The sequence below is a fragment of the Mycetomoellerius zeteki genome, unplaced genomic scaffold, assembly GCF_001594055.1.
Source record: "Mycetomoellerius zeteki isolate Tzet28-1 unplaced genomic scaffold, Tzet1.0 scaffold225, whole genome shotgun sequence".
Classification (NCBI taxonomy): domain Eukaryota; kingdom Metazoa; phylum Arthropoda; class Insecta; order Hymenoptera; family Formicidae; genus Mycetomoellerius; species Mycetomoellerius zeteki.
In genome coordinates, this window is record NW_017257200.1 from 53604 (window position 1) to 76263 (window position 22660).

At 32.1% G+C, this 22660-nt stretch overlaps 1 protein-coding gene across 1 annotated transcript in view; it reads left to right on the forward strand.

Moving 5' to 3' along the window:
* Positions 1-22660, forward strand: part of mtd (TLD domain-containing protein mustard) — an 88907-nt gene that overhangs the window by 26608 nt on the left and 39639 nt on the right. The window contains 2 exon segments of the mRNA XM_018448757.1: positions 567-673; positions 12710-12798. Coding sequence (XP_018304259.1) covers positions 567-673; positions 12710-12798 — 196 coding nt within the window.

Below are 22660 nucleotides of genomic sequence, written 5' to 3' on the forward strand. Positions count from 1 at the left end.
AACCTGCACAGTGCACGGTTCGTTGCATCGTGAAATTGCGTTTTGTTATGGCTACGTGAGATTACCTCCAGTGAGCTGAGCGTTTTACAAATAGTGTCACGCTAAACTATTAGCGTCTATCCGCGTACATCCTACAAGAGTAAGTTGACGAGTTCTCTTGACTCTATTTCCGAATATGCAAGCGTCTTGATTCCATTCCAGAGACGTAAATTGCAAACAAATACCTTTTCATTACCCGATATTTTCGCGCGTTTGTTTCCATTTTGTATCATTTTCATTTCACATTTTCAACTATTTTGTTCTTTTTTCTGTTCAAACGACGTTTTAGGTAAATTTTGCAAATCGACATTTTTGTGCGGAGTGGAATTTGCAGGGAATTTAAAATTAATTTTTTAAAAAGCTTATGGAGTGGAGTACATCTCGACACATTCTGTGATCGTTTCATTCTATCTCCTCTGATCTACTTTTCAGCAGATTTCGTTTTACTTAATCAAATTTGTTGCGCAACGAGCTCGAGATATAAACGAGGGTAAAGCTAATTAACAACTACATTTACTCTATTACAGGAGCAAGAGTCGTAGTGTGGACCATGGATTTACGGCACCCTTCGATTTGGACGCTCTGCGGAACAAGGTCGAAGGACGTTTTGAATCTGTGGATAAACTCTCGAAAGGTGAATACACGTTATTAACACTATTAAATAATTGAAACAATTGATCGCGTTGGATATTTTGCGTAAAAATTCAAACCACATGGAGTAAATCTCGTTTAGTCGCGAACGTTATGACTTGTCATGTTATTTTAGAAAAGATGTCGAGAGATCAATTATTCTCTTTAAAAAATCGTAAATAGTATATCTTTTATGCCATTTTTCTACCCCCCCCCCCAAAACAATGTAGATTAACTTCAATCTTGATTCAACTTACTCTTCATGTTTTTCGAATTCTTAGAACTAGAAAAAGATGAAGAGTTAGTTGAACCGAGATTAAAATTAAACTACATTGGTAGAAACGGATATTAGACATATAATTCGTTTGCATTTAATTCAATATTAAACATGAAAGTGGTCGAAAATATCCAGACTATTCAATATTACAATTTTAATATTACGAATTTAATATATATTAAGCGGCTGCAGCAATTTGTCTTTCTTACTTTCGAGCGATATGTCATTGTACGACACATGCTCTTTCTATAGCAATGATCGATTTGATTCGCTGAGTTACGCTATCGAAGATCATTTAACATGCGATGTCCGTCGACGTCGCGCGCGGATTCACGCACTCGATCATCCACGGAATATCCGATGCGGAAGTTCCGGCTGACGTCGCTGACGACGGGTAGGCGAATTAGAGAGGCTGACCATGATGATGGCGCGATCTATACTAAATGAAGGTTTCAGGGACCCGGGCTGTTTCGACGAATCAGCCGCGCGCAGCCTTACTCGGGCGAGTTACATTGACTTACTTTCTCGAAGTGGCACAAGTGCCACGTGTGATCGATCGCCCTATCTCGCGCATACTTCGAACTGACGCGCGTTACCAATACCCAGCATAGCTCGAGAACTTAATGAAGACTAATTGACGCGCAGGATTAAAGATAAAGTGCTGTTGTAATTAATGGAGCAGTGTTTCGACAAACGGAACCTAGATCTGGTCTCGAGAGATCGATAGGATTACAAACAAATGGCGAAATGATAGTACAGGTATATTGTCGTCTAAGAATCACTCTTAATCGGGATGGATAATTCAGACAGAAGATATTATTTCAGAATATTTAGTACCTAGAAAAATATGGAAAACTCGGAATTTTCAGGGGATTTTTTTATCTTTGAAAATTAGGGATTTTATCGATACTCAGAGAAATTTTCGAAATTTTACTTATTTCTGTCTCTTTCTGAAAATATTTTTTTATTTGATCTTTTTTTTATAGCATGAAATGTTGACAGTTAATTAGAAATAAGTGGCATACACTTCTCTTCACGTATATTCACGTACACTCTTGTGTCTCGCAAATTTTTATTTAAAAAATCAGATGACATTACAAAACAATTCGCAGCAGAAGAAAGTAGCTCGTTATATTGCAGCGAATCTTTTTTATATTGTCCTATATACAGATTTCGTAACTCCTTGTAGAAAATGATAGATTGCAGCCTCGTGGAATTATTTCTGTCTTCTACTAATTTACAATATAAAGTTTGTTTGCATTACTTGCATTCTAATTTATTTTATAGTTGCATTTTTTAAAATTGTCTAATTTTATCTGGAATTTTGAATAAAAATACTGTAAGTATTTTGGAATGTTGAGCTCGAATTGTCGTCAGAAAAATTCTATCAGGTCAAATTTTTAAAATAGCATATCAGTTTTAAGATAAATATTTCTTCTGAATAAGTTAAGTACAAGTGATAAGTAAGGCGTAAGGTTTCTACCAGAATGTGATGATAATTGAGAAATGTTATCACTTTATCAAAGGTAGGATGAAAACATGTTAAACAACTACTGCTAGATTCCAATGCGTGAAACCGATCTAAAGTCACATAAAACACAAAAATTGAACGCTTAATTTTTTTGTGTTTTATAACATATAATTGAACTTCTGATTTATTTCTTAATTTTAATAAAACTTTACTGTATATTGGAAAAAATATCTTTTTTTATATCTCAAAAACCGGACCTGATAAAAATATTTCAATGGAAAATTCGGGTTTAGCGTCGAAAATTATTCTAGAAATAGCCTTATATGCTCTTGCACAAAACCTTGTAAACTAATATTATTATTGTTTTATTACCTATAAAGCCCATGGCGTACAGAAAAAAATAAGCAGTAAACGAATCGGTCAATCGTGGTAGAGAAAATAAGACAATAACGTAAGCGGAAGCAAATGCAAAATGTTGATTTGCTTATTGCTTATGTCTTACCGCTTAAGTTCTTTGTATGCCATAGTCTTAATTTATTTGATATCTCACTTGATAAAATAACGCGTGCATTTAGGATTTTTATTACTTTTATTTTTACACGTCTATTGCACAAGGAACGGACTTGAAATGCAGCGGCTCAAATCGCTATTGGCGTCATCATGCCGCGCTCCATTTCGTGAACGCGAAATTGCCACGAAAATTTAGATTCTGTCTCGATAGTTAGGTTTCGCGCGCAGTTTATTAAATCCGCTTCAAGTACGCGAGCAACCCAGATACCAGCGCGAACATTTTACTCATTTACCGTGCATATGCACGCGGGTGTGGCTCTAATAGCAACGGAGGGTTCACCAAGAGACAATTGTTTCCAACTATCGTTAGAAATTTATCTCATTACTCGCGCCAGCCGTCTGTAGAATTGCACGTCCGCGAAATAATCCTTCTGCGCTCGAAGTTACGATCATTGTTTGCGGCGTATTAATCAAACGAATTCCGAAAGTAATTTTTTTTTTAAATTATTTTATTATTATTAACCGTTATTTATTTGTTGGAATTAAATTAAACCAAATTATGCCAATTTGAGGCGAATAAACCTGTCGAGTATTTCGTGTTATATGAATAATCTAATTTTTGCTAATATTTTAATGTTACCAATTACATATAGTTGGTTGTATTTTTTTATTTATTTTTCGAGATGATCATTTTCTGCGAAAAATCGTAAGCGAGAAAAAAATTGAGAGAGAGCAACGATATTCCAAGCGATGCATTTGTCGATTGCATTGACGTTTTTATCGGGGTTCTCTCGTCGTCGTATCTATGCATACATGCGACTGTTTACATTGCAACGACACTAGTTGCGCACAGGCTATGCAAACGTTTATTCCCGATTATGCCTTGCACGAATATCAAATGAGTCTTTGAAAAGTTTCTAAGAAGCTGGAGGGACGCATGCTGGCCAAGAAATAAAACTGCGGAAAGTTATTCGCATTAACTAAGCATATGCGGTGATTTATAAATCCCGAACATATATATAGAGTATGTTCTATTTAACGTTTCGCTACGCTCGCGTGCATCGTTTCATTCTCGTTTAATATTTGATGACAGGGATGAAATGATGCTTACCAGTATTACGAACGTTAAATGGAATGCACTCATAGCCTTAGCCTTAGCCTTAGCCCGGGGGCGCGCATATTTATATATTCGTGGGCATATTTAAATTTCTGTATTCTCTGTCTCTTTCGACTCAAAACCTGTTTTATATGATTAAGCGAAATGCGCATGAACTTAATTGCTTCTAGTAGTTATTTATATATGAGACACTGTCAAAAACGAGATTAGTATTGCTTAACATATTTCTATTTTGATACATTAACAGAATAAAATATAATACAAATTTTTATCTCATTTATATACCTATATATATTGTTTATATGTGTGTATATAATTATATGTAGGTATATAATTAACTAAGAATGATATATTATATATTTCTGTAACTCTAAGAATAAATCACAAACCAATCAAATTGTCAATAAGAGTTGCAGTAATTATCAGTGCTGAAATTATATTAAATAATATATGTATATATATTTAATTATTATTTAAATTATACATATATGTAATAATTTTTGTGTGAAAGTAATAAATTAATTAATTATATGTGTGATAGAAAAAGTAGTTATATATATGATACTTTAATTCATAAAAAATTGTGAGATTATTATTAATATGAAAGTTATTTATCTGAATATAACGTTTGAGAGTGGAATTACATTCGTCTCTTATTCATATATATTCGATGTCACAGCTCAATAATTTATTCATTACATGCCGCAACTGGCAGACGTATCGAACATCTCTCGCATGAGACTAATTATCTGAACGATCCTTCGAGACACGAAAATTACATTATGTAATGATACCAAAGATACGCCGCAATGATTTGATCGGCTAACAAAACGAACAATTTCGTTGTTGTCTGAACCATTTCATTATAGTCTGCGTAAATCTGGCTATCAAAAGTTCTTTATTATTTATACAATTTATTGCAAATATTAATTAACATTGTGCAACAACAATGTTCGTGAATATCAATTTCCGAGAATTTTGCGAAACCGATCTCATCCAATTCGATATCCCATTTCAAGAATCTCAGGGATTAATTTCGTAATTAACACGTTGCATGCCGTGTGAGTCACAGGTGATCCACGTTGGATTTTCCGTTCAATCCATTTTATATTTTGATAAAAAGAAACATAATTATGAAATAATTTCTGATATGCGTGGTTATATAATTATATAATATATGATGCAATATTAGTACATTGGACCTCTACTTTATAATAATAATTTTTGTATTTAAAATTATAATTATTATAAAAATTCATTGTTTTTATATACATTTAACAAATATAATAAACACAAACAAAAATATTGTGGATCACCGACAATCCTTGTAGCATGATAGTCGAGTTATTTAAAATTGGTGCCGTACAGAAACGGTGTTAATTACTCTTCAACGCTCGAATATATATTTACCTTTTTTCAAGTGTAAACATTTTTAAAGATTTCAAGCAACGCAAACAAACTTTTTATCGATTCAGATAAAAAAAAACGGTAGTTGAAAAATCCCGCCAAGAGTGACGTCAATCCGATTCCATCATGGCGATCTATGAACGATCAGTCGTTCGGTCGTCGGCGAACGACGTCGTCGTGTTCGTAAATCACGAGGCGTCTGTCGTCCGCGTAGATCGGCGATGTTGATGTCATTCGTACTTGTTCCAACGACCGCGTCGCGATCGCGATTGTTCCTCTTCACCGCCGATCGGTGGACACCCGATGACCTCCGTGAGTGCGCGGCGCGCTAATTATTCACGTAATTGAGACACCTTCTCGCGCAGTTTTAGCCGTGCACAGATGATGCTTGCCTCGCAACGTCGAAAAATACTGGAAATCACCAGAGAACCGCCGCTAGAATTTTTCTCTCTCATTTCCGTTATCGCTTTCGTGCGATAAGTGCCGCTGTCGAGCACCAATCCTCTCTACGAGCGCAGTACGTTTCCACCGCGGGACACTGTCGGTTCGCATTATTTCTCGCTTGCGAATTTTTTCGCGAATGTCTTGAGAACGACCTCTGCGCCAAGTCACGTTATATGTGCGCCGTATTTAAAACAGAATTCTTACAAATTACAAAGTTGTTTATATAATATATTTATATTTTATATAGTATTTTTTAATATATTTTATACACATATATAAAATTGCATTTTATATAAAATTTTATATAAAAGATGTATATGAAAGAAATACTATATAAATATTTCTCCGTCGGTACGTAATTTTGCATCTTTCGTCGGCAACATAAATCTTCAAAATTCAACACAGATTTTTATATTATTTTATACAGACTGTATAAAAACCTAAAAAAAAGTTCTTGCATATTTGTGAAAATTAAAAAAAATATTAAAGCGAGAATAAATATTTAAACGAGATAGAAGCTTTAGTGTAATCTAGTGTAATGACAAAAAACATAGACTTGAATGATGTATAGATTGTTTGCATTGATTGTTTGCATAGATAACATATAAAACACAATTTATATAGTTCACATTGTATACATGTAGATGTAGATTTTTATTTTACGCTTAAACGCACAATCCTGAGATAATACCTAATCTTTATATATGCGCATATATACCTAATATACATAATTATATATACCTAATATATACCTAATATACATCATTATTTTTTTTATGTAAAAAAGAAAAAAAATATACATATTACTTTTTTATTTAAAAGAAAATAATTCCACGATAAGAAAAAAATACATTATCTACACTCAAAATGTGAGGAATCAAAGTTTTACAATTCTGACAAATCCAAGCCGTAAACTGAATATTAAGATTTCATTTCGGTGATTCAGAGTGGACTAATTGCTTTATCGCACGTGTTTGGCCTGTCACGCGAGAAAGTTTCGGCGCAGCCGGTTTTATACCGCTCCGCAAAACGAGCACTTTTTATGTGTCGCCAGTGACAAGGTCGACTATACCGATAGGAGAAAGTATCCCGCGAAGCTGCATACGTTTCCGTCCGCATGAAGAAATTGAGACACGCAATGTAACGTTGATAGCTTGATTCTGCAAAAAGGCTTGTTTCAGAAGGAACAAAATTAATCTTTGGTAATATCCTTTTGTGACAATATGCTAATTGATAAAATGTTTTTGAGGCGTTTGAATAATTTAATATTTAACATCTTTAAAGGTAAAAGTAAGTAAACTTGCATACATCATGTTATTTATTAACCCTTTCACTGTTTTGTATATCATATGTGATGCACGAGTTTTATTTCTTTGAACTTGTGCTTTGCATATCTCTTTTAAAATTTGCAGCATTTAGAACTTAGAACTATTTAAATAAATATTTATTAAAATTTAATTTTTTCAGTATAAAGGTCAATTTTCTGAAACACTAAATTTAACTGATAAAAACGGCTGGAAGTGAAAGGGTTAAAGTGATGGAAAGTGACGAAGTAAACTGTGACTGTGCACTACGTTTCATTCATATGTAGATTTTAGTTCGGACAGCTTCTGTATGAAGTCAATTTTTTCTTTTTTTACAAGTTGAGTTACTACTTTGCACTGCTCCGTTTAAGCGTAACCAATGCTCCGTTTGAGTGTAGATAAAATTAGCGAGAAACCGAAGAAATCAATACCATTGTATTTCCTTGAGTCACTTGTTAATGTAAAAACTTTGCTGAAACTCTGTCAAACTTGTTACGAACAACTAATATTTACTAACATTATTTTACGATGCGCTTTTAACGTAGCCTATTATCGGAAAAGCTCAAATACTTTTATATTTATGATTTTGAAGTTTCAATTTGTGTTTTCTTGTTAATAATATAAATTAAGTAAAATTTGTTTAAATATGTTTATAGGTATCATATTACTAAACAAATTTTTTACGTAATTTATATTATCCATTACACTGTTCGACAGAAAGTCACGTTTTTCTTTCTCCGAAGTGATATAGTATCTACATTTTCTCGAAGATTTTTTCACGCTTAACATGATACTGTTGGTAGAATTTGCGTAACACGAGATATTGATGAGTAAATTGAGATGAAATGATGCTTTTGGTCATTTTCAATCAACATTTTTTTACGGCAACTCAAAATTTTCTAAATTAAGTCTACAATATATAAAAGTACAATTCAAGAGCTTTTAAATGAAGTCTTTAGTTTATGCTCGTACGACTTATTTCTATCAAGTTATGACTGTTTGAATTTCAGATTTTCTGTATAATTACACAGTTAGACAAAAGAATCACTTTTTTTCTCTTTGAAGTGCCATAGTACTGAAGATTTTTTGAGCTGAACACGATGCCATTGTCAGAATATATGTGTGTAGCACTTCATAATTTTTGGCAAATTGAGATGTAATGTTAAATTGGAGTGGGTTTTAGTTCACATTTCACTTCAATCTACTAAAAATCCTGATGTGCTACGAAAATTCTGACGATGTTGTGTTCAGCAAGAAAAATTCTTCGAGGTATATACTACGCCACTACGGCACTTTTTTTGTTTAATTTTAGACTTTATATACTTATTATGTGTAATTATACAGAAAGTTTAAAATTTAACCGATTTTGACCGATCCTGGCTTTCTTTATCGTATTTGATATATTCATACATACGGTCGTGTCTAAAATTCTTATAATGTTTAAAATTTAAACTTGATGAAAGTAAGTTGTACAATTATAAACTGAATCTATTTGAAAGCTTTTGGATTGTACTTTTAGATACTGCATTCAGAAACACTTAATTTTTTGTTTTACCATAAAAATGTGTTGAAAATAGTTATAAACGTTATTTTTTGCTCATTTTACCTTAACTTATTTAAAATCCTGACGTACTATGCAAATTCTATCAACTATGCAAGTACTGTGCAAGTCTACGACATCGTGTTTAGTGAGAAAATCTTCAGAATAGGGAAGTACAGCGGGGAAATTTGGATAATAGTAAGCGTTTGTAAGAATTTCAAAAAAATTTGAGATGTTTTATATTTGGAGTCAGTAGCAGAGAAGATACTGTAATCTACATATTCATGTAGGTTTGAAAAAATATCTGTGTATCTGGAAGAGAGAGAGAGAGTCCGTGGAGTTTTATATTAAGCAAGATAGGTAGAGAATTTCAGTTGTTACTGCAGTTTATAAGAATATATCCTGCTTTCTTAAACTTTTATGAAATCTAGAAAGTATGTAAATAGAGCCAAATTATGGATGAGTTCAAGTATTTTAATACAAAATTTGGTTTTTCTTGTAATTTTAATGTTCATTTTCAATGTTATTTAAATTATCCTTTAAGATATCCAAATTTCCCCTCAAAATTGAGCTTTATTAAAATTGTAGGGGGAAATCGAATAATGACATTACGCCTAAAGATTTATTTTTTATACTTTGGGTAAATATTCCTTAAACATGTGAGTTTCCTGCTACATATTCAAAGTAACGATAAAATTATTATTTTTCGAGAAATTGTTTAAAATGTTTGAAATTATTCAAATTACCCTGCTGTACTCTACTAAAACACTTTAAAGAGAATTTAGTGTTATTAACATTACTATGAGTTTTTTATCTAGCTATTGCATTACATGAAAACATTTTAGTTCAAAATACTGGAGAAAAATGAGAATGAAACTAAAAACCCGCTCATTATCTAATTAGATTTCGCGCTGACTTCGTTAACTAACATCTACCAGTTACGAAAACGACGTGTGCATTATTTTGCCGATGCTGTGATCGGTCGATGCGAAATATTAAACGTGTTTGCGTAGACAGGTTTGAATGGCAAGAAGTGTCCGGTTTCTGGCAATTCTAAAAAAAAGTCGAGAAATACGATGATGCTCCAACTTGGAAATGTTGATGGCGATGGAATTTGACGGTCTAATCATGATGGATTCACAGTGGGAATATACGGACTATGAGCCGAACAACATTCATATCTACGAGAAAGAATTTCATGATTATGTTGTATACTATGTGGCGCAAGGAGACTCGCGGCTCTTCTCAGGCAGTTCGCAGCATTCAAGTTATACAGGTATTCGGAGAATGTGGGAAAATATATTTAACGTGGCGAGAAGTACATTTAAAAATGAGTACAAGGTATCATCCGTGAATTATGCGTTTCTCGTGTATGTCCGCGCGAAGTAAAAGCTTGGTCAACTTTGCCTCTTTGTAACGTAAATATTGCTGTTTTGAAAGTAGCTCTTCAATAATGTTTATTTTAATTTCTTTCAATTTCTAAATGTGGAAATTGTTTTATTTTCATTCTGTTAGCAAGCTCAAGAGAAATTATTTACTCTGTTACTTGAAACGTGAACAAATAATGTCTACTTTGTGAATCGCTCTCTATTTGAACATCGCAAATTTTGTCAAATTTATATTTTAAATAAATTTATATTTTAAATAAATATTTTATTTTGTATTTATAGAAAATAATTTTTGTTATAATCATTAATGCCAATATACTGCAAATAAAGATATAATTGAAACCTGAAAAATACAGTATAATAGCTCGTATTCTTTTTCGAAGATTATTTAGATGGATTCAAGTATTACTAGGCTAAATGATACCTTTAAATTAATATATTTTTCTTCAATTTAAAATAGAATAAAATAATATCGGATCTAAACAGTAGAAACTTTATGAGAAACTTATTCAATAAGCCATTTTGATTTACATATATTCCGCTTTGTGTCGATGGCTTCAATAAATATTAATTAATTTTACATTTGCACCATCTGCGACATGTGTGAGATGCAATAAAATATGCAAATCTGTAGAAGTGTCAAGTCCACGCGCCGTGCTGTCGTATCGGTTAAAATAACATTTTCGCAGTCATCCCAAGCTTATTACGCAATGGCGTGAATTGAATGCCAGTTAAAATTGAGTAAAGTGTCTGAATCATTTATCGAAGGCCACGGAGAAGAAAAACAAACCTTTCAGATTGCTCATCGCGTGATTCTTGTCACGTTTGCTCGTAGAATACAATAGAGAAAATTTTATTCCTAGGCCGCCCATTGCAAAAAAAAATAATAAGAAAGATGGTCATTCAATTATGATATATATGTATATTTTATATATATATATATATATATATATGAGTAATCTGGCATAGATACTTTTTTTTCACAGCCCTTGCGATTATACCAATCATACATATGTGGCTGCGTTCCGTTATGCAAGTACTGAAAATCTATATATATAGTATATATACAACCCGGATTTATTTTTTGAATGATATCAGTCTAATACTCGAGGCTTTTTGTATCTTAATTTTATGAAGTCAATTAATGTTATAATAATAAATGCGCTGATAATATCTATCGATTTTATATGAGTGATACTATATCAGCACTACATTTAGAGAGTGGTATTTATTTACAATTAAATCAAGAAATCGCAATGTTATTAATTAACAATAAATATACATCTAATCGAGAGAAAATAGTCTCTCTAATAAGACAGATTTTAAAGCCAATATCACAACAGAAATATCCTGTCGCCTTTTACAATCAGGATGATACTATCAGCACTACATTTAGAGAGTAACAGAGTAATTATTTACAATTAAATCAAGAAATCGCAATGTTAGTACAAAAAATATATTTCTAATCAATAGAAAATAGTCTCTCTAGTGAGGCAGATTCTAAAGTCAATATCATAATAGGAATGTGTCCCGCTTTTCACAATCAGCCGTTCATCTTCTGAAGTAAGATTTTCGCGATGCTCCTCCGTTCGCGACCGAACGAATGTTTAAATTGGCAATGATCAACCGCGTTTATCTTACACGCAGCAGGTTCAATCCCCAGAATGACTTTTGCGCGAGCCGTCACGTGCTTGGTGGTTCGTTTATCGAGTTGCAATCGCCACAGTGCAGCTGACTGCACTGGCGATGAGTAATGTAGTCGGGTAGGCGGACTGCAGAAATTAAATTTAACCGTCACTTACTGCCGCGAATGTTTAACACCTCATCGCGGCTATTTTTTTCCTCTCAGGAACGTAGGTTGATATCAACTTTGTTTCGCAAAGACTCAACAAAGGTTCAGACATTGTCCTTATCGAGGAAACACTATACGTAAGATAACGTCGTATATCTCTTTCATGCTGTAAAATGCATCTTACCGAAGCAAAATTTGCTTCTATCTACATTCTACGATTCAGTTTTAATAGATATACAGGATAGCGCACGAAATGTTATTATATCATATTAATTATCCAATTTTCAAATTGACTTTGGTAATTAATTCTGTACCAGTTCTATACTAATTTTATTAAAAATAAATGTGTTATAAATCGAATGGTATAACATTTTATTCTTGTGCCGCCCTGTGTATGTACATGTAGCATTTTATGTTTAACTATTTTACGTAACAGATGTTAATATAGTATGTTAACAATATTATCTCTTATAGTGTCGCAGTCGCACGATTTATCTAAAAGTAAATTTGAGTTTATTGAAAAAACCGAAATAAATGTGCAGTATTTCCTTTTGATATCTCTCGATTAGATTCGATACTTTAAAGTAGATACATTTAATCTGAATTCTGATTTTTTCATCAAGTCATTTTTACAAACAGGATTAAATATAACTGTAAGATATTTCTGGATGGAGATGTCTGAGGAAACTTATAAAAAAATCGAGATAAAATGTTACATCAAGTGTACTTCGTTTATCAATAAATTATTCAAAAAATACATGAGTGTAAATCTATTTTGTTTTCTGCATAGATTCCGATAACGAGAGCAAAGATGGCTCTACGACACAGGAGAAGAAACACGGCCGTGTCTCGCAGCCCATCAACACCATTGCCTACACGGTAAGTGCGTCTGCATGCATAGTAAGCACCCTAATTGAGCGTATATTAAGTTCTAGTATAGTATACTCGGCGATGCATTTGTACGATTCCAATGGACAATCGAGTGTCGAGACAAGAAGATTAGATGCCAAGGAGAGCAAATGTAACCTTTGCTCGAACACATAAATATCCTTCGTAGTAGTAGTATAATGTAAGATAACTGTTTCTTCGCTGTCGCTCCAAAGAGAGACAATCAAGACGAGATTTGAAACGGTTTTGGAATTCCGGTGTATTAAAACATGTATTTATTAATATGAAATGAAGATTCGTAAAAGAGAGTCGATTAAGTATCTGTAATGAAGTTGACGAACCAGGCATGAGGAAAGATTGTAAAATAGGAATAGGAAATGTTGCTTAACGGCATAAATTTTTGGAGGAAGCAAACTCCGTTACATAAACTAAAACTCTCTAACGGTACATTTTTCAACTGTTATGTGATTACGAAAGGTAATCGCGTGATTTTTTCTCGGAGTTATATATTTTTTTATAATAAAATAATTTACCAAATAAGAGTAAGAAAGTATTAAATACAGCCATTGACAAAATTATTAGGCACCCTTGCTTTTTCTAAATTTTTCACAACTGAATGTGCATAAGCTCTCTATTTGCGTGTTGTTTTCATGCTACTGACTTTGTGAGAAGGTCAAGCAACTGAGGCATATAAGTTTCTTAGAGAAATGATAATATGTACAAAACTGTTTAGTGTGCATTTCGACTTCGAATAATAATGGTTTAAGCGAAATAAGATTAAGCTGTTTGAATGGCCACCACAGAGTCCAGATCTCAATCCAATTGAGCATCTATGGGCTCATTTGAAGAAACATGTCCGCGCTCGCAAGTGCACTTCAATTACTGAGCTCAAGAAAGCGATTTTCGAAGAATGGGAGAAAATATCACCTACTATATGCGAAAGATTAGTACATAGCTTACCTAAAAGAATAGCAGAAGTCATAAAAAATAATGGCGGACCAAGCAAATATTAGTTTATATGATTATTTAAGAAATAAATGATAACATTTATAAAGATAGTGTTATTTATTTCCTTATAAATTGAAGAAATTGTTAAATAAATAAGGTGCCTAATAATTTTGTCAATGGCTGTATAGTCGAAATTAGATATTTGTGCTTAATAATATTTATATATAAATTTTAAATACATCTTTCAGTTATATATAAAAACTTCGTGCCGATTACTGTCAGATTTGCAACGCAGATTATATCGCATAGATGCTATATTAACTGAAATAATCTTACAAATTAAATTGGTCGATTTGATGTTAGTATTTTTTAATAAATTATTTATTATTAGTATTTTAAAACACCATAAAGAATTTATTGTGAGAAATATTACCTTAACCAGGATTCGAATTTGAAATTTCTAAACTATTCAAGACGAGTGCGTTTTAATTCGACTACTGAAGCATGAGGTAATGTTTGTCGTAATAACTAATAAATAATATACAAAATGACCTATGTAAAGATGTTATGTGTGTGACACACACAAGCCAATAACTATAAAAATATTTGTCGTCCCACACAAAAAGTTATTCTTGCACGGAAAAAAAAGATATAGTTCATAACTAAAAATATTTAGTTGTGAGCAATATAGAAACATCCTAGTTATCTTTATGTGATAGGAATGTGTATGATTGATTTATTTACTTTAATGTGTCAACTATACACTCAGAGAAAAAAGTCGTATCAGTAACTATAAATTTGTAGTGAAATAGCGCCTCAATTATATACATATTATTAAATTCTAATAAGAATACTAGATTAAGTGAACTAAGAAAATATAGTATATTAACCATATAATCAATTTATAAATGGTTAATATTACTATATTTTTTTAGTTCACTTAACTTACTTATTGTTGTTATTAAAGCTTTATAATACATAGTTACAAATTTGTGTATGCATTTCTTATTTATTTTTGTCTTCCAAGTTTGAAACCAACGCTGCGCCTTTTATTGTAAGCGAGTGGTTTCCTTCTTAAAAGAGAGACTGAACTCCGCTACGTCCCTCTGGTGACAAAGCCGCGTACTACTCGTACTGAGCGACCCTTTAAAAATTTTTGTCTAAACTAGAAAAATGTAATTGTTATACCTATTTGCATGAAGTCCAAGTAACTACTCAATGTAGTTGAGTCACTACTTCACTACCAATTAATAGTGCATACAATTTGTTACCGTGACTATATTTTTATAATATTCAGCACTACTTTAGTTTCTATTACTTTGTAAAACTAGTTACAGGTACTTCAATTGCAAAAGTTGCCAAATTTATAGTTGCTGGAACTATTTCGTTTTCTCTCAGTGTATCAATGTAATTAGGCGCGATCTGGTTGTAATAACCAAAACTTGGTTGGAGGATCATTTACTATGGATAAGTTATATATCCGTATAGTTGCGTCAATCGTGACATTATAAAGCATGATGTAATAAGAATTAAATTATTAATAAGAATTAATTTTTTGTTACATCATGCTATAAATTAAGTCATAATTTCAAAAAGCAAAAAAGGCTCACCACGCTTACAATTAAAAATATGTATATGTGAAATGCCATCATTGCTGCAACATAACCTAACCTAACCATTGTACTATGGTTCAAGCAACCACATAAATAGTTGCTCCATATTTTTTTATTTAATCTGGTTGGCACCACCAGATTTCTGTGTAGACCAACCATATTGTTTTTTCCGTGTGAGAAAATTTCATGTATTTTTGAGGAGCTTTTCTAACTACTTAAACAAAAATTTGCTCTGGCTCCTCCTCTTGAAAAGAGTAATTTCATAATTTTAAATGGAATTTCCTATAAAATGTTACACATTTAGATTGCTGGGAAAAAAACAAGTAAACTTTATCTGGAACATTTCTTTGAAAAATACTATTATTAAAAGTTATAAACATTTAAACTTTAGAGGGCATTCAAACTAATAAAATCATAAAATATAAAAATTAAATAAAAAATAAAGCACTCTAAAGTCTTTTATTTATGATTTTATCATTAGTTTGAATGCACTTTACTTCAAAGTTTAAGTATTTATAATTTTTGATAAAACATTTTTCAAAGAAATGTTCCAGATAAAGCTTATTTGTTTTTCCCGTAGAATCTAAATATGTAATATTTTATAGGAAGATTTTCATTTGAAGTTACTCAACCCCTTTTTAAAGGAGGAGTGAATACATTTTTATTTACGTAGTTAGAAAGGTCCCTCGACACATGACGCTTTCTTATGGACAACTTTTTTGTACGATAAATCTTTTTAGAGTTATTGGTTTGTCAAACAAAACAATTTACTTTACGTGAGTCATTCTGTGTAAAAAGAAAACATATATTGAAAGATGTATATATAAATAATAATAAATTAAATAATACCGCTATATGAATAAATCAAATAAGAAAGCGCCAAAATACGGTAAAATAATTTATGATAAATCTATAGTATTCTGCTTGAAGAAACACTTTTCCATACTAAACATAGGTATATAAAATCAGCTTTAACTCGCGCGGGTAATTCCGTGTTTGTCGAAACCGAAGAATTAAATTAAAGAATTGAAAATTTGAAGGAATTTATACAGGTACAAGATCGTAACGGCAGAATAAGAGCAAACCGCACATATTACTGGCGCTTCGGTTATCAGTCGCGGCGCGCAGTTATCAGCATGCGCGCGCGCGTATTTTCCGGTGTGAGACACTTCGGCATGAATTCCAATTACTTCACTGAGAGTCTGCGCTCGCAGACCCTCGTTAGCGAAATAGTTTCTCCCTGGTGAGTCGTGTTCGTGGCGAAAGGCCGCCGCGAGTTTGCAAAGACCGCGGACATTCGCTCCCGGAACTTCGGAGACGCGGGACGGTACTCGTGCGCATCGCTAGAATTCTAGAGCGGCGCGTATGCAAAGATCGCGGTCTCGAGGCGGCACGCGTTCGCTGTGCCCAACCTCCGTTCGTCGGAACACCTCGTGTCGAATCGATCTGAATTCTGATCTGCGAACCTTTCCATTTCAATGACATGTCCGATATTTAGGCCCAGTTCCACAACTCACGGTTAACTCTTAACCGAGATTCAACTTGTTTCTTATCTCTTTCTGATTCTAGAATGGGAATTGGGCCTTAGATGTTTCTTTTGATTTTCTCTTGTACGAAGAAATTTCGAAAGACGTCCTTTTGTTTCAAACAATTTTACGAAAAGAACGATTTTATTATCTGAAATATATCTAAAAATTCAGCTAAATACAGATCTGATAATAATTTTTTGTTGAACCATCAAAATAGTTATGTATTATAGGAAACTCAAGCATGATGAACAATGCTGTAAAAAATTTTGATAGTTTCCTGCATAATTATTTTGATGATTCAATAAAATTAACAATAAGAATCTTATTTTTAGATCGTACAATGCGAGAAACACAATTAATAATAGAAATTCAACAGCCTATACCGGTCGAAGCTAAATCTTTAATGCTTTAAATAATTCAATGTGAATTATATATATACTATATATGTACTTGAATATATAACATATTTGTAGTCCTTCAAACTGCGCGCCAAACTCGCGTTCGACTCCCGACCGAGATAATATTTTTCGCAATAAATTTATTTAGTTTTTCAGCACATTAATATTTTGCTAATGATACCTGATTGTGCATCAAAATTATTTAAGAATTAACTTCGACCGATATCAACAAAATTATTTTCAGATCTGTATCTAGTTAAATTTTTAGATATTCAAAATAATTTTGTTGGACCATTAAAGCAATTATGTAGAATTTTCAAATATGATGAGTAATGTTGTAAAAAATTTTAACAATTTTAAAAATCAGCTTGAGTTGAACTTGCGTCTTACATAATTATTTTGATGGTCGAATAAAATTTATTTTCAGATTGGTATTTAATTATATTTTTATGATTCAGTGCGCGTTCTTTCCGTGAAATTAAAAACGGATAAAAAATAATATATGCGCAATATAATCTCGTGATACGTGAATAAAACATAATCCATTTAGAGAAGAAGTTTGTTTGAGAGTATAGTTTTTTGTAGTTTTTTCGTCAGTCTTTTTTCATTCGCGATAATTGTTATATCTTGTATTATAACGCCGTAACGATCAAAGTCGATCACGATCACCGATTTCGCACATGTATACAGGTCACGAGGGAAATTTCTCGATCGTGCAGCACTCTAGGAAGAATGACATCCTTCTCTCTCTTCCTTCTAACCCTAACTTATTCCTAATGCAATGCTTGTGAAAGGCTCTCTTCAGGGAGCGGAAGACCGCGCGACATTTATCCGACGAGGAAATAGAGTTGTTGCACAAGCTGCATTTCCTGATTCCCTTCGGAGAAGATAGAGCAAAGCAGAAATTCGTGCAGGTTTAACTGATCTTGATGGTGTATTCTATTTAATTTTCTTTCTATATGTTAACTTTAATAGAAATTTCGTCTTTTTTCTGGTGAGAGAGATTGGCAAGAGGTAATTATTAATTATTTAATTATCTTGCCACAATTGAATTAAAGAATTATTATTAGCATTACGACTAAATTTCGCAAAAACATCGCTGATTATCATATCTTCAATATAAATCGTCAAGTAAATAAATTCAATTCTACGAATGCGTTCGTTATCTCATTGACTTTCTGTTGATTCGATATGATGTAATTCGTGTAATTAATTGCGTTTTATATCAATAAAAATGAATATGAAAATTAATGAAAATTGGCACAAATGAATATAATCATTAATAACGAGAGAAATGAAAAATATTTTAAAATTTAAAGAAAAGGATTTAATATTAAACAGCTTATTAGTATTCAAGATTGTAAGAAATAATGATTTCTGTGCGTAATGTGAATTATATATTTTCGTAATTCACGCGTATAATGTTATAAAATTACTTTTTCAAAAAAAGATTTAAAAAAGAACACTAAGTGCATATGAAAAAATTATTTTGCAAAACAATGTTTTTTAAATATATTAATAAATTTAAAAGCAGTAATAGCTAAAATCACATAAAAATGTTGTAAGAAATTTTTATTTTTATACAAAAATAGATTTAAAAAATAGATAATTTTTTAAAAAACGAGAAATATTAATGTAAGAAATATATTATGATTTTATTGTTTAAATCTATTTTTCCTAAATTTAAAAAAAAAGAAAAAATTGGAGACAATTTAATATTTATTTCTAAATGACTTGTCAGCTTTGAATTGACCGCAGATAGGAATAAATGATTTCCACGGTTGTATGCGCAACATTAATGCATTTTCGCAATCCACGTAATGTTAATCCGTTGATGGGTCGTCGTCCTTCGGTAGCTGTTGGCGTTATCCCATTTAACGGCAGTGAAATCACTATGGCATAGCGTAATCCCTGTGTGATAATCACGATAGCTGCAATTCCTACTCTATATTAGAGTCTAGCTTATGTCGCTCGTTTCGGCTTCCTTGCACCCCGTTGATCGATTAACGTCTGTAATCTGACAATTTCTCTTATCTTCCTCATACTGGTGACCTCAATGTTCGCCACAATCGCGCACAATTAAACAACAACAGTTTCCAAGTTCACACTTATCATTTTATCGCTTTTCGGATGGAGATATCTAAGACTATCTATTTGTTTTTCTATCAACGTTATCATAATTTCTAGTTACATTAGTACCAAAAATTAATGCAAAGTATTACTTGGAAAGAAATACTTCAATTTAATCTACACGACATTACTAAGAAAAAATATGCCAAACTATGTATTATAAACAATCTTATTTTCTTCTTTAATTTTTTTTAGTTCTGTCATTGTAATAAAAATTTTTTTAAATAATTATAGCACTTGTAATTCTTCTCAAAATTACAATAACTTAATAATATACGTCAGACAGGGGAACGAAAGAAACGATTAAACTTCAGAAATCTACTTTTATTGTTATATATATTATAATTTGGACTAAACTTAATTTAAAATATTAAAAAAATTTTATGTTATTATTTATGTTATTATGACTTTGTTAAATTAGATGGGATTTAATAAATCCCATCTTAATAATTGTGCTGCATATTTTCATTTGAACTATGTCAAGTTAAAGTGATCTATGCTCCCGTTTAACTTATCAAAGTATTCAAGCAAATTTTCTTACTTGAAAGCTACGTAATTTTTAACTGAAATTCCTCGTAATTAACCTACGACATTAGACTTTAAGAGCGATTTTTTGAAGTCAGCATCTGATACGATTAACCTACGACATTAGACTACCAGAGCGATTTTTATGAAAAGTCAGCATCTGATTTTTAAAGTTTCGATATAGTTGATAGAATATTGGCTCTTCTCCAAAGAGTTTTGGATACCGTGTTGGAAATTCTATCAGAAGATATTAAAAGTTAAATTTTGATTAAAATAAAAGTCAATAATTGCCATTAACAAAACCAAAAGTTTCCCAATTGCATTCGGTGAAAAGATGTTTTCCGTGGTTGTGAGGAAATTGATAAGAAACGATATACTTCCGAAAGTGCAGGCTGCATATTATCAATTTTCTAGCATTATGCGGAAAATCGGCGAGTTTGAGAGATAAAAACACGAAAATAGAAAACTTTTCTCTCGCGAGAGATCTTTTGTGGTTTGGCAGCATCTCGCTCAACGAAAACGAAGATGAAGATTATAAAGCCGCAGCTAAAAGACGTGGAAACTAAAACAATGGCCATCGTACTCGTCTTCTTGCTTTTCTCGGTTTCAGAAAATATCCCTCCTCGTCCTGTTCTCCACCATTGCTCTTTTTTCTTTACTTTTCTTCTCTTCTTCATCACTGCGATTCTCACTTTTTGTTTTAATCGATCTCTCTTTTCCTCCTTTTGCTGTCGCCCACGCGTCTAATCTCTGTCAGACGAATAGCCGTTCTTTTTCTCGTTTGACCGCACCACTAATGGAACGCGAATGAGAGGAGGAAAGGAGGCATTGAGCTGCTTTCTATCATCATCTAATCTCGATCGTTCTATATTTACTCAAAAACAGATATTCAAGCGACGTCTACATTCTATATTATATTGTTCGAAAAGAATTTATTAAATAAGGCGTTCTGGTACATAATACATAAATAAAACAGATATAATGAAAAATTTTTTAATACTACGAACAATTCTGATATGAAATTTTAAATCATAAATAATTAAAGATAAAAATTACAGAAAGAAAAGTTAGAAATGAGAAATTTTTGAATAATTTTATATAACTTATATTTAATATTAGTAAATTTATTTTAATTAATTAAAAATTTACTATATTATTATAAAAATATATTATTATTAATGTAATTAATATAACTTAATATTAATATTGGAATTAAGAAATTATATCCAAAATTTCAAAATATATTTTTGAGAAATAATAAGAATTACGTATACCCAGAAAATAATAAAGATAATTGCATAATACTGCAGTATTAAAAAAAATATGGATTTTTTGTGTATGAATACTTTGAAAGTAAATGGCTTAATTGTTCGAGCGACAAAGGGCTTTAAAGCCTCAGGGAACTTTATCGAAAAAAATGATAATGGCAAAGCAAGATTTCCGTGTCGTGGCACCTAATAGAGTTACGAGAGCGCTAAGGGAAGCGGTAGACAACGCACAATTGAAGAGAGGGTTGAAGTGTCGCGGAATAATTAACGAATTTCCCAGTGAGACATAAATCACGTTTTAAGCGTCGGAAACCCTATTTTCCACCGATGTTTCTGGAAAATGGCAGACTTGCCGACGGTGAGATTAGCGTCCGCTTGCGTGAAGACGAGCTTTTTAATTGAATTACCCTCGACTCTTTCTCGCAGGAAGGTTTTGTTCAAGAAGAGGAGAACAACTGCGACAAATAATCCGGCCGTGCAGCACCGAAGCGGCATCGTTGCATACGAATTTACATAAGAAACATGCCGCAGTCGCATCTCGCCGAGCTTCTTTTTCCGGGAATTCAATTTTCTATCGTCCAATACTCTCAAGCACGCCGTTTCTGTCGGCTTATGTAAATGGACTAATAGCCCAGTACCTGCCGCAGGCGCTCGTGTGCGGGAAAACGCGTACCGGAGAAAGCTCAGATGCGCAAGGAGTAAAGGAGATTTTGTCACAGATGCGATCCTCCCGGAACGTTGCGTCGAGTAGATTTGTATGTACTTAGACGCGCAAATACGGATTCGATTTTAAAAAGTGAGAAAGAAGAAATTTAGATCGATTGCTAATACGCGTTATTTCTCACAATAGGAACATCTCAAAAATGTGTCAAAATTCATGAGAATACAGTCTCTTTAAAAAATGATTGGAATTAAAAATTTTTATATTTTCCGTATAAAAGTGAATGTTGTATACGTATAAAATATTAGCCCCTTTTCAATTCATTAATTTTGTATATAATTATAAGGAGTCTAATTATTTATTTCCTATTACGCATAAAATAGTCCAATATAGACCTAAGGTCAATATTTATATTTAACAGCACAATTTTATAGTTTAAATAAAAATTTTATTTTATTTTAGTTATTTTTTAAAAACATCTACTTTTATTGAAATAATTTTTTATTCAAGTTTTAAATGGCCATCAAATTTTTTGTAGTAATTTTTTTCATTTTATTAAAAAATATACATGTTACATCCTTAAGATGGAACAGTTGACTTGTTGCGTATCCGCGTATCGTATTATTATTACATATCAGTGTAGGCGGAGTGTTGCATCGTTGCATAAAAAATTATAATTATGGTACAATGATACGCAAAAGCACATCGTGTCGTATTATTAAATTGATACGCAACGATGATATGACACGCGTATATGCAATAAGTTTGTATCCGCTTCTGT